General features: G+C 43.4%; 1 protein-coding gene across 2 annotated transcripts in view; it reads right to left on the bottom strand.

Annotated features, from left to right (window-relative positions):
* The window catches only part of LOC126458604 (uncharacterized), a 67,351-nt gene that overhangs the window by 29,505 nt on the left and 23,411 nt on the right, over positions 1-14,435 (bottom strand). For both annotated transcript variants that reach the window (XM_050095760.1, XM_050095759.1), the window contains exons 2-3: positions 12,357-12,521; positions 12,014-12,278 (exon numbers count right to left, since the gene is read on the bottom strand). In XM_050095760.1, the coding sequence (XP_049951717.1) occupies positions 12,014-12,278; positions 12,357-12,521 (430 nt within the window). The remainder of the gene's footprint in view (positions 1-12,013; positions 12,279-12,356; positions 12,522-14,435) is intronic.

The raw sequence follows: 14,435 nt of genomic DNA, 5'->3' as shown, positions 1-14,435 counted from the left end.
TGGAATATCCAGTGCCCCGGCGATATTCCAGCGTTATCTTGAGCACGTCAGGTCGACAATCCCTCATTGTATTAATTACCTGGACGACATAATTGTCACGGGCCGCAGCACGAAGGAACACTTGCACAACCTTTGCACCCTCTTTCTCAAATTCAGGTCCGTGGGCTTGCGTTGCAACCTGCGTAAGTCAAACTTCTTCCAACCGTCCATTGAGTACGTGGGCTACACAATCTCTCGGCACGGCGTCCAGCCGCTAGGAAGTTTGGTCCAAGGTATCGTTGACCTTCCGCGGCCTGCTTCACTGAAGGAGTTACAAGCTTTTTTAGGCAAGACTGCCTATTAGCACCGGTTCATTCCCAGGGCTTCCACCATCGCCCGCCCCCTGTACTGCCTTCTGCGCAAGGGTGTTCCTTTTGATTGGTCGCCTGCATGCAAGCGAGCGTTCACCTCGTTGAAAGGCCTCCTCACGTCAGCGCCGTGTTTGGCTACTTTTGACCCCCATAAGCCGTTGGTCCTGGCTACAGATGCTTCGCAGCATGGGGTGGGGGCGGTCCTGGCCCATCGCAACGCAGATGGTTCCGAGCAGCCACTGGCGTTTGCATCTAAAACTCTTAGTCCCGCACAGGCCCATTACTCCCAGGTGGAAAAAGAGGCTTTGGCCATTGTCTACGCTGTTACCAAGTTTCACCCTTTCTTGTATGGCACGAAGTTTCAGTTAATCACTGACCATAAGCCGTTAATATCATTATTTGGCCCCACCTCTCAGATTCCGGATAGGGCGGCCCACAGACTACAGCGCTGGGCCTTGTTCCTCTCTAAGTACCATTATGACATTCATTTTCGCCCTACCGGACAGCATGCCAACGCAGACGCTCTTTCCCGTCTTCCGGTGGCCCCGGATCGTAAGTTCAGTCGAGAGGAGATTATGTTTTCATTTGGATGTGGCGTCCCGCCAAGCGGTTGATGGCTTCCCGATCACTAGTTCTAGAGTCGTCAGGGAAACAGCAGCTGACCCAGTTCTCTGGCAAGTAGTTCGCCTCATGCAGCAGGAGTGGTCATCCCGACCTCCAGGCCGGGCCTCGGATCCTCTTCGTAATTATTTTGTTCTACGATACCGCCTCTCTGTCTTGGAAGGAGTCCTCCTCCTGGCTACCGATGATACAGCTCCTCGCGTGGTTGTTCCTGCAAGTTTGCGAAGGGAAGTCCTCACGTTATTACATGAGGGGCACTGGGGTGTTTCCCGTACTAAAACCTTGGCTCGCAGACATGTGTACTGGCCCGGTATTGACAGAGAATTTGAGCACTTGGTGGCCGCCTGTTCCCAGTGTGCGAGCCGACAGGCATCTCCCAGGTCAGCGTTCTCTTCATGGCTGCCTGCAACCCAGGCATGGGAACGTGTTCACATCGATTTTGCGGGCCCGTTTCTCAATGGCTTTTGGCTCATTGTCATTGATGCTTATTCCCGATTTCCATATGTGGTTCGCTGCTCCTCAACCACTTCAGAGGTTGTAATCCAGGCACTAGCAAAAATCTTTTCTGTGGAAGGTCTGCCAGTCACCCTGGTCTCGGACAATGGACCTCAGTTTATGTCGCAGACCTTCCAGGATTTTTGTAGGTGCTTCGGTATTCGGCACGTTTGCTCTCCCCCCTTTCATCCACAATCGAATGGGGAAGCCGAGCACATGGTGTGCAAATTTAAGACACAGATGAAAAAGTATGTGCACGAATTTCCTGCGGAGGAGGCGTTGACGTTTTTCCTGAAGGCATACCGGACCACACCTATGGGAGAACGCAGCCCCGCAGAGCTCCTCCACGGGCGCCAACCTAGGACTCTGCTGCACCTCCTTCAGCCCGGTCCTCGCCAGTCTTCGCAAAACGGAGTACCCGGCTTTCCACGGGTATGTCGGTCTGGGCACGTGCGTTTGGTCGCAATCCACGTTGGATACCGGCGGTGGTCCTGCGCCGAAATGGCTGCCGGCTCTATACCCTGCAGACGGGGGACCGGGAGGTACATCGTCACCAAAATCAGCTACGTCCACGTTTGGGCACCCATCCTCCGACCCCTCGGGCACCGGCTTCCCATTGCCGGCACCTGTGTTGGTTTCTCAGGGGACACTACCACCCCTGCCCCCTGTGATTCCGCCGCACTGCGATGGCTCTCAGCCTTGGCAGCCTCCAGTAGCTCCAGCACCGGCATCACCATCGTTAGCGATGCCCCAGCGAGAGCCGGCCCCCCTTGCAGGCCCGGTTTCTCAGCAGGCTGGTTCACCTGTGGTCGTCCCTTCCCCATTGTCCCCGCCACTGGGTCTTGCCCCTCCCGGGGTGGACCAGGATCCAGAGTTCGACAGCCTGTCTCCCGTTCTGTCCCGGGTTCCGGTGGTGGGACGACGGGGGCCTCTTCGTGTGGGTCACTTCCAGCCGTATTCGAAGGTTCTGGCTCGAGGGTTGGCAGATCCGCTCGACTCCAGCCTTCCGATGGACGTGGAGGTCATCACTCCTGCACGATGCTCCACCTTCCGACGCAGTGGATCACAGTGGCTTCACCCCCCGAAGGAGGAGGAGTGCAGTAGCCACCAGAAAGATCGCGAGAGGCGCACATTGGCACGGCGCGTCACGGACGGTAGTTGCCGCAAATAGAGTCCTGTCCACCAGAGGGCACGCGAGAATTCGGCCACGACCTCTGCCAGCGGAACAACAACAATAACTCAGGCTAGCACGGGCCGTGCCCAGTCAGTTCACATCGGGCATGCCTATGAGACAGTTCCCGGTCTACTCTGAAGTGCGACGGAAAACCTGAACCGTGTTACTAAAAAAATAATTACATGTTACATGTTGAATGAGCAGGGATCTGAGAACACAGCCACATATACTTTGCAGTGAGTGCGCCACTGTCACATCAGTCAGCATGTGAACATCAGTTGACAGCAAGTGACTATGAGAGGATACTGACATTTTGTTCTATTCATGTCTGGCCACACTTGCCTATAGTCTTATGACTTTAAGTTTCTTTGTGGCAAAGTTGTACACTGTGATGTATTCTGTGACAAAATAAACCAGTGAGAAGTTGTTATGGAATGGAAAGTATTTAAAGTGTTCGAATTTTCTGAAAGTAAGTAGCATTCTGAACTTTTATCTCCAATTATGTTATCCTGAATGTTTGAATAAAAATGGGTATTTTGAGAAAAAAGTGACTGAAATACAGACTACTACATAAAAGACAAAGCTAATAAGATTTTAGGTCTTTCTGTGCCGTGACAAAGTAAAAACAGATTCTTAAATATTTTATGAAAGGAGAGAAACTATAAGTGATCTAATCTTGAAAATTGTAACATCTGTTAATATACAAACTGCTCATAGTGAAACAGTTTCCATAATGATAACTTTTACAAATTTGGGAATTATCAGTTTGAATACAGAGAGTAATGTTAGTTGCAATACAACATTGTTGATAATTACAGCAAAGCAGATAAACAATATTCTGAAGCTGTTGCCTTATGGTGTCAAAATGCAAAAACTATCTAATTAAATATATATTCAGAACAAATATGATGTTCGTGCTGTGCCGCAAGGAGAACAAGCTATACTCAAGAAAAAGAAGAAGATTTGATTAATGTACGGGTGGAGATTACTGGTGGGAACGGGGAGAGTGTTGGAGTGATCCTACAACCATCAGCAGTGTGCTTCGAAGTGTGCATGGTGATTTCACTCACGCTTTTGAGACGCAGAGATGCGAATTCAACAATGCTGCAGCTGAGGCCGTGCAAACAATGAAATACTCTATTGAATTTGTGAATGGTGAGTCCTGTACAGTACTGTTTCTGGAAAACTGATTTATTTAAATATAGTGTGTCAATAATTAAAATTGCATTTTCAAAATGCTGTGGAGAGAAAACCACTGCTCAGAACGATGTCAAATTTGAACAGCATTACTGAAGCTGGGGAATCATCATGGGGGGAGGGGAGGGGAATTTTTCCAGTAGATGGCGTTGTACATTCTCAACATAAACGGGGTCAGCTAAAAATGGCAGATGAATCGCATTACAACAGCTATGTCTGAGTTGTGCGTTACATCATTTGTATTGTTCAGTGTGCATGACTGCACAAATTTGTTACCGCAACAAGGTCATACCAAATTGGATGGGCAAAAATTTGTGTTTAATTGTCCTTATGTAAAAAACTGCATAAAGGCAAAATGACATCAGTTTTTAATTGTCCTGGGGCCATAAACTGTATAATACGCAAAATTACATCTTTTCTGACTGTCATGAGACTGGTGAAAGGTATGTTCAGTATGAAACTTCCTGGCAGATTAAAACCGTGTGCCGGGCCAAGACTCGAACTCGGGACATTTGCCTTTTGTGGGCAAGTGCTCTACCATCTGAGCTACCCATGCACAACTCTCAACCTGTCCTCACAGCTTCAATTCTGCCAGTACCTCGTCTCCTACCTTCCAAACTTCACAGAAGTTCTCCTGTTCAGTATGCCGTCCACCACTTTCTGTAACAAGCAGAAATCAAGAAACAGCTTGTTCCACAACAGATCAGAGTGTCTTGGGGCTCGCATTTAGAATGTGCTGCAGAATGCGTACCTTCAATTCAGCTATGTGTGTAACTGGACCACTAAACACATCTTTCAGATAACATCAAAGCCAAAAGTCACAAGGATTAAGATCAGGTGATATGGATGGCCACACTGTGCAGAATACCGTAAGTCTAGCATTTCTGAAATGCCGCTACAATAGCCACTTTGTTGACTGTAAAATGTGTGGGATAGTGCCATCTTTCTTAAAAATGATTCTACCCACATTTCAATGCTGTTGGAGGATTGGAATGACGTTTGTGTGCAAAAGACTTTTGTGGCATTTACCAGTGATGGTACAGGTAACAGGACCTGCAGGACTCATCGCCTTGAAAAAAATGTGGCCCTATGATAAACGATTCCATCAACCTGCACCACACCATCACCAGAATGAAGTGGTAGAGGTTGATCTGCATGCGGATTTTCCATTACTTGTATTCTGCAATTTTGTGTATGGATATGTCCTTGGAGATGGAAATGAGCTTTGAATGTCCACAGAATGTTCTATGGCCATTCACTGTCCGCTTCCATGCAAGCAAGAAATTCCAGAGCAAACATTTGTCTTGCTGGCAGGTCAGCAGGAAGCATCTCCTGAACACGGGTGATTTCGTATAGATAGAAATGCAGGCTACTTTGAGGGATTTTATGCACAGCGCTCGCAGGCATGTTTAGTGTTTGAGCAAATCCCATGCCCTGCTTGTTGGCATACCACCACTTGACCCCTCCTACAATGCTGTGACCAGATCTTTGACAAACATCGGATCAACTGCTTTCCTCTCTCTGGCACATTGCACTTCAAAAGAAACTGTCTTTCCAAATTTTGTAATCATTTCCTCCACATCCTTAGCAGACAACAGACCAGTGCCTTTTTTTTTATACTCTTGAGTATCTGAAACTTCTGCAGGACTACTGGTTCACAGCCACTGTTCTTGAAAAGGGCTTTACCAGCAGTGTGTGAGCCTGCGCGAAGACAGTCATGCTGGACATCTAGGACACATACTGGGGAACAGCCTCTTGCCACACATCTGTTTGTGTGCATATTATGATCCTTACAGCACCATCTATTTATCAAATTGTCATTAATTTCTTTTTCTGTTCCTTGATTGTTTTCCCTGCAGCAATAATATGCTGTTCAAATTTGACACCATTCTGAGTAGCAGTTCTCTTTCTATAGCGTTTTGATACTGGAACTTTAATTATGGAAACCCTGTGTAACTGTTTAAATTGAAACATTTAAATAAGAAACATCAAGTCAAATGACATAAAACTGATCAATGAAATGCTGCACAAGGCTCTGAAAATAGTAACTAGCCAATAAAGGCTGATGGAAAGGGAAATACTGAAACATTAGAACATAATGTTGCAAGATATTTTACAGAGTTAAATGCTAGTAATGAACATGTAGTGACAACAACAAAGCTCAGAATTCCTATCTGAGAATCTTGACAGAAGAATGAATTACTGAAACGAAGCATAAATGACGTAACTAATGAATTAAATGGCTCGAAATTGCACATGTATAAATATATTGATACAACTACTGAGATCTAAAGGAATAAGTGTGTAGTAATAAGATAGTTAGATATGAATTTCTGTGTTCCTTGGGTGAACTAGAATGTATGATGACTGCAAGACTAATTTTGGGAAAGATATGAACTTTAATGAATACTTTGATGATTATTTATGTTACGAACACAGTGCATGTGAATTAAGTTTAAAAACATCGATTATCAGTGGTTATACTAAAATAAAGGCTTACTGAGACAGATTTTTGAATCTGGACAGATGTTTAACTGAAAAATTAAATTATGAATACCTAGTATGTAAACTTGTATGTCTATTGCTTTTAGATGTACGAGAGACAGTTCTCGATAGAGAGGCCAGTGATGTGTAATGCATGCTAAGCTACATAGATGTATTGTATATATTAGAAAGTAATGGGACATAATGGTTTATTTAACAGAATTGATGCAGGGAAAGATTTGATGTTTGTCTAGTGCCCGTGCCCAAATCCAGGGACAGGTAGTTTTTTCGTGTGGAGTACACCAAGAATCATTTTGTATGCAGCGTGCTTCACAGCAAACAATGACATGACTGATAAAGTAAAAGGATTATATAACACAAATTGTGCAAGTCAATAACGGCACTTGGTTTTATTGCATTTAAAACCAACAGCGTAAACAGATGTGATGATGTCACTGAACTCTAAATTCAAGTTTATATTTTTGTAAAGCTTTTACTGACTGCTAATTTCAATATCAGCATTTACAATGTTATTCATTGCTTGGCTTGACAGATGTTGAATCGTAAGCCTAAGAAAAGAGAGATTATCAAAGAGACTGTAGGAGTAATGTGAATATTTATCATGGGATTGAAAGATGTAAGTGAATTGTAATGCAAACTCCATTCTCATGCGAAGAGCAGTAGGCCAGCAGTCTTGCTGTGGCCACAGGAGTGTGCATTTGGGTGTCTGTGTGGTTGTGTGTGTGAATGTGTACTTTTCCCAGAAAAAGAACCAATGCTCAAAAGCTAGTGTGAAAGCTGTTTTCTGTTACATGTTTTTGCGCTCCGCACATTGATCTGCTATAGATGAGTGGTTGCCTTTCCTTTTATTTTACTTATCGATGAACAAATATGTTAGCAATGGTTGTCATTACTGCAAGTATAACATCAAAACCAAAGGTTTTTCACTTGTTTGTTGTTAATGAATAGCAAATTTCATGAGGATTACTAAACCAGAAGGGTTCAAGTCACAGGTGGCTAAAATATTAAGGGCTAGTAGAGGATTATAATATGCTGGCTATATAAGGAGAGGAACCTCATATTAGTTACTGACAAATACAAGGGTACCTGGGGTATTGCATATGTGCAAACTCCTTGTTGACAGATTATTTTAGAAGTCGGGCAACTGCAGCCAAATTTGTACATGGTGAATAACATCTTCCATACTGTTTGTTAAAATACTTTTACTAAAAAGTCACAATTGGTTTTAAGGTGCGATCTCTGATAGTTCGATCATAGACAACCACTTATAGCATGCTTTGGTTTAATCTTGACAATGAACAATGGGACTTGGCTTGTAGCATTTACTTTGCTGTGCCATGACTGTTTTTTTTTTTTTTTTTGAAATAAATAAACTTGTGAGTATTTAGCTCTCATAGATATATGGCACTATATGGTATGACATACCTATTTTTAAAATCTTTAATGTTTCAATTTCTTGTACAGAGCACGTGACAAACTTGTAAATAATAGATTTCAGCTATTAGTTGTCCTTTTGAAATTTTATTGGCAAATCTAGATTTCAGCTAGAAACTAGCCATCCTCAATGCACTGTCATTTTTGATCAATGCATGTAATGCCTGTTGGACGGGCTTCATTCACTGAATATTAACAGATGTTACACTTTTCAAGATTAAATCACTTATAGTTTCTCTCCTTCCCTAAAATATTTAATAATCTGTTTTTACTTTGTCACAGCACAGAAAGACCTTATTAGCTTTGTCTTTTATGTAGTAGTCAGTGTTTGCATCGGTAGAGAGCACGCCGCTGATGTTAACGCCAGGGACACATGTTGGGGTCTGGTACCCAAAAAGACGTCTGATCATCGTCCAGACCTGGGAAGGTGACGTATGGCACTCAATGGTCGAGACGTACCTCTCCCAACACTCCTGTTTCCGTTGTTCCCTAGAGAACAAGGGATTGGGTTTGCGGAATCCTGCAAATTGATAAATCAATGGTTGAATAACTACCATGAGCCACACTGAAATCTGTGGCAGCCCCAGTATTTAATAGGCAAAGGTCAAGTTGGGACAGTAAATTTTCGACATCTCTGTCATGGCCAGTAAGTGTGGTGCTACCCCACAAGGGGTTATGGGTGTTAAAATCTCCCAAAAGCAGGAAAGGTTTAGGGAGTTGATCAATCAGTGCAGCTAATACATTCGGGGGTACTGCACCATCTGGAGGGAGGTATACATTGCAGACAGTTATCTCCTGCGTTGCTCTATCCTGACAGCCACAGCTTCGAGAGGAGTTTAAAGAGGCACAGGTTCACTACATACCGAGTTCAGGACATAAATGTAAACTCCACCTGACATTCTATTATATTCACTACGGTTCTTGTAATATCCCTTGCAGCCATGAAGGGCTGGGGTCCGCATTGCCAGGAATCAGGTTTCCTGGAGGGCAATGCAGAAAGCAGGTGTAAAGCTTAACAGATGCCATAGCTCAGCCAGGTGGTGGAAAAAAACCACCGCAATTTCACTGGAGGATGATGATATTGTGAGACTGGGAAGGTAGGAAACACTCAAAGAGGTAGTCTACTCCTCAGGGTCACCTGCTGCCACAGACTTATTTCCTGAACAGGCTATATCCATTGTGTCTGAGGGTCTGGCGAGATCTAGGTCCTCAGCAGATGCCAGAATCTTCACCTCATCCTCAGACGCAGAACTTGAAGGTAGCGGTGATGTGGGTGACACTGTAATTCCCTTGGTCTTGTGGGTCTTCTTTCTGGATTTCTCTTGCTGATCCTTGGGTTTTTCTGGCTGGGAGGGCTTCACTGATTCAGTCTCCGGGAGTGAGGATGATCGTGAAGCCCTTCGACCAGCTGCTTTTGGGCTCTTCAGCCACTGGCAGGTGTCGTCTTTCCCACTAGCAGAAACCCGGGAAGGGAGTGACCCAAGGGACCCCTTCCCAGTGAGAGGAGCCGAAGAAGACTTACATTTCTCCAGCTCAGAAGTGGGGACTGGTGTCCCTGATGCTTGGGGGGACAGTGTTCCCAAGATAGGTGGTGCAGGAGCAACAACGAGGGAAGTGCCCTCCACCATCAAGGGGGCAGGTGTAGTCTTTTGGCTCTGAGATCTGACTGGAACTCGCGGTACTGATGGCCTACAAGTGTTCTCGTAGCGGCAGCATAAAAGGAGGTTATAGCCACAGGATCTAGGCGCTCAAATTTCCTCTCGGCCTCAGTGTAGGTCAGTCGGTCCAGGGTCTTGTATTCCTCGAGTTTCCTTTCTTGCTGTAAAATACTGCTGTCTGGTGAGCAAGGGGAATGATGCACTCCACAGTTGACACAGATGGGTGATGGGGCACATGGAATATTGGGATGGGATGGACGTCCGCAATCTCGACATGTGATGCTGGAAATACAGTGAGAAGACATATGGCTGAACTTCCAGCACTTAAAGTACTGCATTGGGGGACGGATATATGGCTTGACATCACAGCGGTAGACCATCACCTTGACCTTCTTGAGTAATGTATCACCCAGGAAGGCCAAGATGAAGGCATTAGTGGCAACCTATTATCCCTCAGACCCTGATGGACGTGCCAGACGAAATGAACTCCTCGTCGCTCTAATGAGGGGATCTTCTGGGAGGTGTATTGAGTTACGAACTCCCACTTCGCCTGCTTATAGTGTGGGTAGGTAGGTACCTGTCACACCCCAAAATTGTAGGTGCCAATGCAGCCACGATTTTTAAATATTGCCTGTTTAAGCTTGGGCAGCTCTTTATATAAAGAAAAGTTTCACTCTCATGGCAAGTGAGTGAGTAGCCGAGTGGCAAGCAAGCGAGACTCCCGTCCAGGTGACCCTGGTTCGAGATCTGTCTATGCTACTTTTGTTTCCTTTTTTTTCAAATGCCTGTTTTAATTTTAATTAATCATGAACATTCCACAATGAATTGATTAAAAAGAATGCAAGCCTCTATAAATCAAAATTACAAATTGAATGTCACATTTTGTTTCAATCTTTTGTGTTTTTTGTATTTTAACAGGAAATTAACCTTAATGTAATTTCTTGAAATATTTTATTATTGTTCAATTTGTTTTCATTGTGTTTTTAATTTTGTTCCATTGAGGTAGGGAATATTTAAAAAAAACAATGAATGGGGGATTAAAAATATGTTTCATTTAATGGAAAGTTAATTGGTATTTCCTATATTTTGATGAGTACATTCCGATGGATGATACTTGTTATAAAAACAATCAAAACATTTGTACTTTAACACCATGAACATTGTTCGAATGCACATTCATTTTTGTCACAATCTCATCTGTATTTTCTCAAGTCCAGAGGAAACGCCACTGCATTGACTTCTTTTTGCGATGGATGTAGTGCCGCGAAAACAAAAGTAGCATAGACGGGTCTCGAACCAAGGTCACCTGGACGGGAGTGTCGCTCGCTTGCCACTCAGCTACTCACTCACTTGCCACGAGAGTGAAACTTTTCTGTATATAAAGAGCTGCCCAAACTTTAACAGGCAATATTTCAAAAACGAGGCCGCATTGGCACCTACAATTTTAGGGTGTGATAGGTGCCTACCCACACTATAAGCAGGCGAAGTGGGAGCTCATAACTCGATGCACCTCCCAGAATCTTTATAGTTAAGCACATAATTCTGGCTGCAGTAAAAGTTTATTCCTACTTGTACAATTCATGTACCAACATTGGGAGTAGTCTACGCGAATTGCCAAGGGACAGCATGAAGATGTGTCAACAGTTGGTTTTAAATAGCTAATGAGAACTGAGCGGGCAGCAATGTGTTTCAGAGTAACAAGTTTATGGTATCCTTTCATATTCAAACTTATCACAACCTTGAGCTGGACTAGCTATACATTCAATATTTCTAAGCTCTCAAATTTGATGCTAAAACTGCATCAACCTATTTCCTGCCTATCAGTGGTTCCATTTTCACTTAAGCAAAGAAAATGAAAATCTTTTAAAATCTTTATCTACAAATTGAAAAAATACAGCATACAAGTGACCAAAATCCTAAAAAGTTTCATACAATTAGTGCTTACAATAACTGTATCAAAATGGAAAATCATTTTAGAAAACTGTAAAATTACAAGGAGACAGTATTGACCTGTAGGAGGTGAGGTTCCAGTACTGCTGATACACACACAAAAATGTACAAAAAAACTATCCTATCTTTCAGAACTATTAGATTCTTCCTCAGGGAGAAAAGAGGGAGAAGTTGGGGAAGATTACTCAAACATGAGATGAGCTGAACCCATCTGTTGTGAAGACATCTTAACTTCCATGCATCTTCCTTCTTACAGCAAACATTTATAGTCAATGTGACATGGGGGGGGGGGGGGAAACCACAATGTACTGGGATTTCTTATCACAAATAAAATAATACTTATAATTATTTGAATCTCAGCTACATGCAGAAGGAATTTGAAAATGATGAGTAGGGTGAGAGGTGGGGTATGGGGAAAGAGAGAAAGGTGGGGAGATAGAGATGGGGGGGGGGGGAAGCTGGGGGTGAAGAGGGGGGATAGGGGGAGAGAGGGGAGGGAGCGAGGGAGAGGGAGGGAACGAGGGGGGGGGGGAGGGAGAGAGCGAGGGGGGGAGGAGAGTGGTGGTGGGGAATCAGCAAAGTAATTGTTGCCGTGCGCATACATAATACAGTAACAATAAAAAGCTCACCAGAAGGCTGTCCAGAGGTTGTGTATAGTGTGATAATGGCAGGCACAGGTGCAGCATATCAATGCATGTGACTTTTGAGCCCGAAATATCAAGCACACGTAGGTTCTGACACCTATATCCAATAGTGGACAATGCCCCTGACCCTATAACAGCCTCCTTCAGAATCAGTTCTGTCAGATATGGACATGATTTTGCAAGTGAGCTGACAAATGACTGAAAAGATGGCAATTTTTTTGTTGTGAGCATGTTTGCCCCTAATTCAAACCTGCAAAAAGACAGGGAGATCTGTAATTCTCTCTTAATAAAAATCCTGGAAGATTTAACACACTTATAAAATAATTACCTTTCCAAACCTGTACATTTCTTCAGAATAATTGGCCATAACTTTCTGCTTAGCCGTATTTTTGGATCAGATAGGTTCAAGTTACGTACATCTTTATTTAGTATGACATCCAGCATCCCAACAAGAATGCGAGGCTCTCCAGTAATGGATGCATTTTTGAATAACCTACAGATGAAAGATTGCAAGGTTTCACAATAATTTGCAAATGACGTACAACTGCATAAAACTAGAAAGTAAGTATTGTCAACATTACGAGGATCACCTTCATTCTCGCCCATTTTAACTCCCACACAGGGCACAAAAGGCAGTGGAAACCAATGTACTGAAAGGATAATAAATGTTTCCATAGCACACGTAATGTGACCACTCATGTACAGAACTTTTTCACACAGAAACAAATTTACCAAGAGGTATATACAGAGGGTGTACATTATCAGCAACTGAGCACTTGTTGCATAATAAGAACATAAAGCGGTTTATATCTAACACAGTAAACTCCATAGTATATAGTTTGCATATTCTTATTCATAACTGAAATGTGAAGTAATTATTTGTGGAAACAGTGTTGCAAATTTGAGATAATTAAGATTACAAAAAATGGTTCAAATGGCTCTGAGCACTATGGGACTCAACTGCTGTGGTCATAAGTTCCCTAGAACTTAGAACTACTAAAAGCTAACTAACCTAAGGACACCACACACATCCATGCCCGAGGCAGGATTCGAACCTGCGACCGTAGCGGTCGTGCGGTTCCAGACTGTAGCGCCTTTAACCGCTCGGCCACTCCGGCCGGCAATTAAGATTACAGAAAAAGATAATTCAACTAATGAAAAAAGTTGAGCAAATAGCAAAAGGTAAGTAATTATTTAGCAAATACAAAATTCTACCAACTTAACATGCACACAGGGTGTCCGAGAAGTCATAGTATCTCTTGTAACTATGTACAACTGAGGAAATAAACAGTTATTTAGTTGGTATAGCTGCTTTGAAGGTAACAAAAAGCATGAGAGAACACATTTACCACCATCAATCATTCATTCATAAAACAGCAGTTGAACTTCAGTACCCTTGCTAACCATGAATAATCACATTACAAAAAGATTTAAAAATTAAAGGATTTAGCCCAATGTATGTGAATGAACTAAGCTATGACAATATGGAACGATAAATTGTAGTCTCCTGTGCTTTGTTGGCACAATTTCCAAATGCTGTGTCTTGCTCAAGAGTGTTACTTTCTGATGAATGTACCATGTATCACATTTCATAGAGGAGGAATGTGGTTTTATAGTCTAAGGAAAGCCCCATTATGTGACGAGCTGGAAATGACGAGCTGGAAAGGAACTGCCACATGTTATGATACGGGCCAGGTAGCCACCATGATTTGTGTTTGGACCAATTTTTTGAAAGGTACACTATGTGATCAAAAGTATCCGGACACCCCCAAAAACATACGATTTTATATAAGGTGCATCGTGCTGCCACCTACTGCCAGGTAATCCATATCAGTGACCTCAGTAGTCATTAGACATTGTGAGAGAGCAGAATGGGGTACTCCGCGGAACTCATGGACTCCGAGCGTGGTCAGGTGATTGGGTGTCATTTGTGCCATACGTCTGTATGCGAGATTTCCACTCTCGCAAACATCCATAGGTCCATTGTTTCTGATGTGATAGGGAAGTGGACATGTGAAGGAACATGTACAGCACAAAAGCATACTGGCCGACCTCGTCTGTTGACTGACAGAGGCTGCCGAAAGTTGAAGAGGGTCATAATGTGTAATAGGCAGACATCTATCCAGGCTATCACACAGGAATTCTAAACTGCATCAGGATCCACTGCATGTACTATGACAGTTAGGTGGGAGGTGAGAAAACTTGGATTTCATGGTTAAGCCACACATCACACTGGTAGATACCAAACGATGCCTTGCTTGGTGTAAGGAGCATAAACATTGGACAAATGAACAGTGGAAAAACATTGTGTGGAGTGACGAATCATGGTACACAATGTGGCAATCTGATGGCAGGGTATGGGTATGGCGAATGGCGGTGAACGTCATCTGTCAGCATGTGTAGCGCC

Source organism: Schistocerca serialis, chromosome 2, assembly GCF_023864345.2.
Source record: "Schistocerca serialis cubense isolate TAMUIC-IGC-003099 chromosome 2, iqSchSeri2.2, whole genome shotgun sequence".
Classification (NCBI taxonomy): Eukaryota; Metazoa; Arthropoda; class Insecta; order Orthoptera; family Acrididae; genus Schistocerca; species Schistocerca serialis.
The sequence above is the reverse complement of the archived record's forward strand: the minus strand, read 5'-3'. Positions and strand labels throughout refer to the sequence as shown.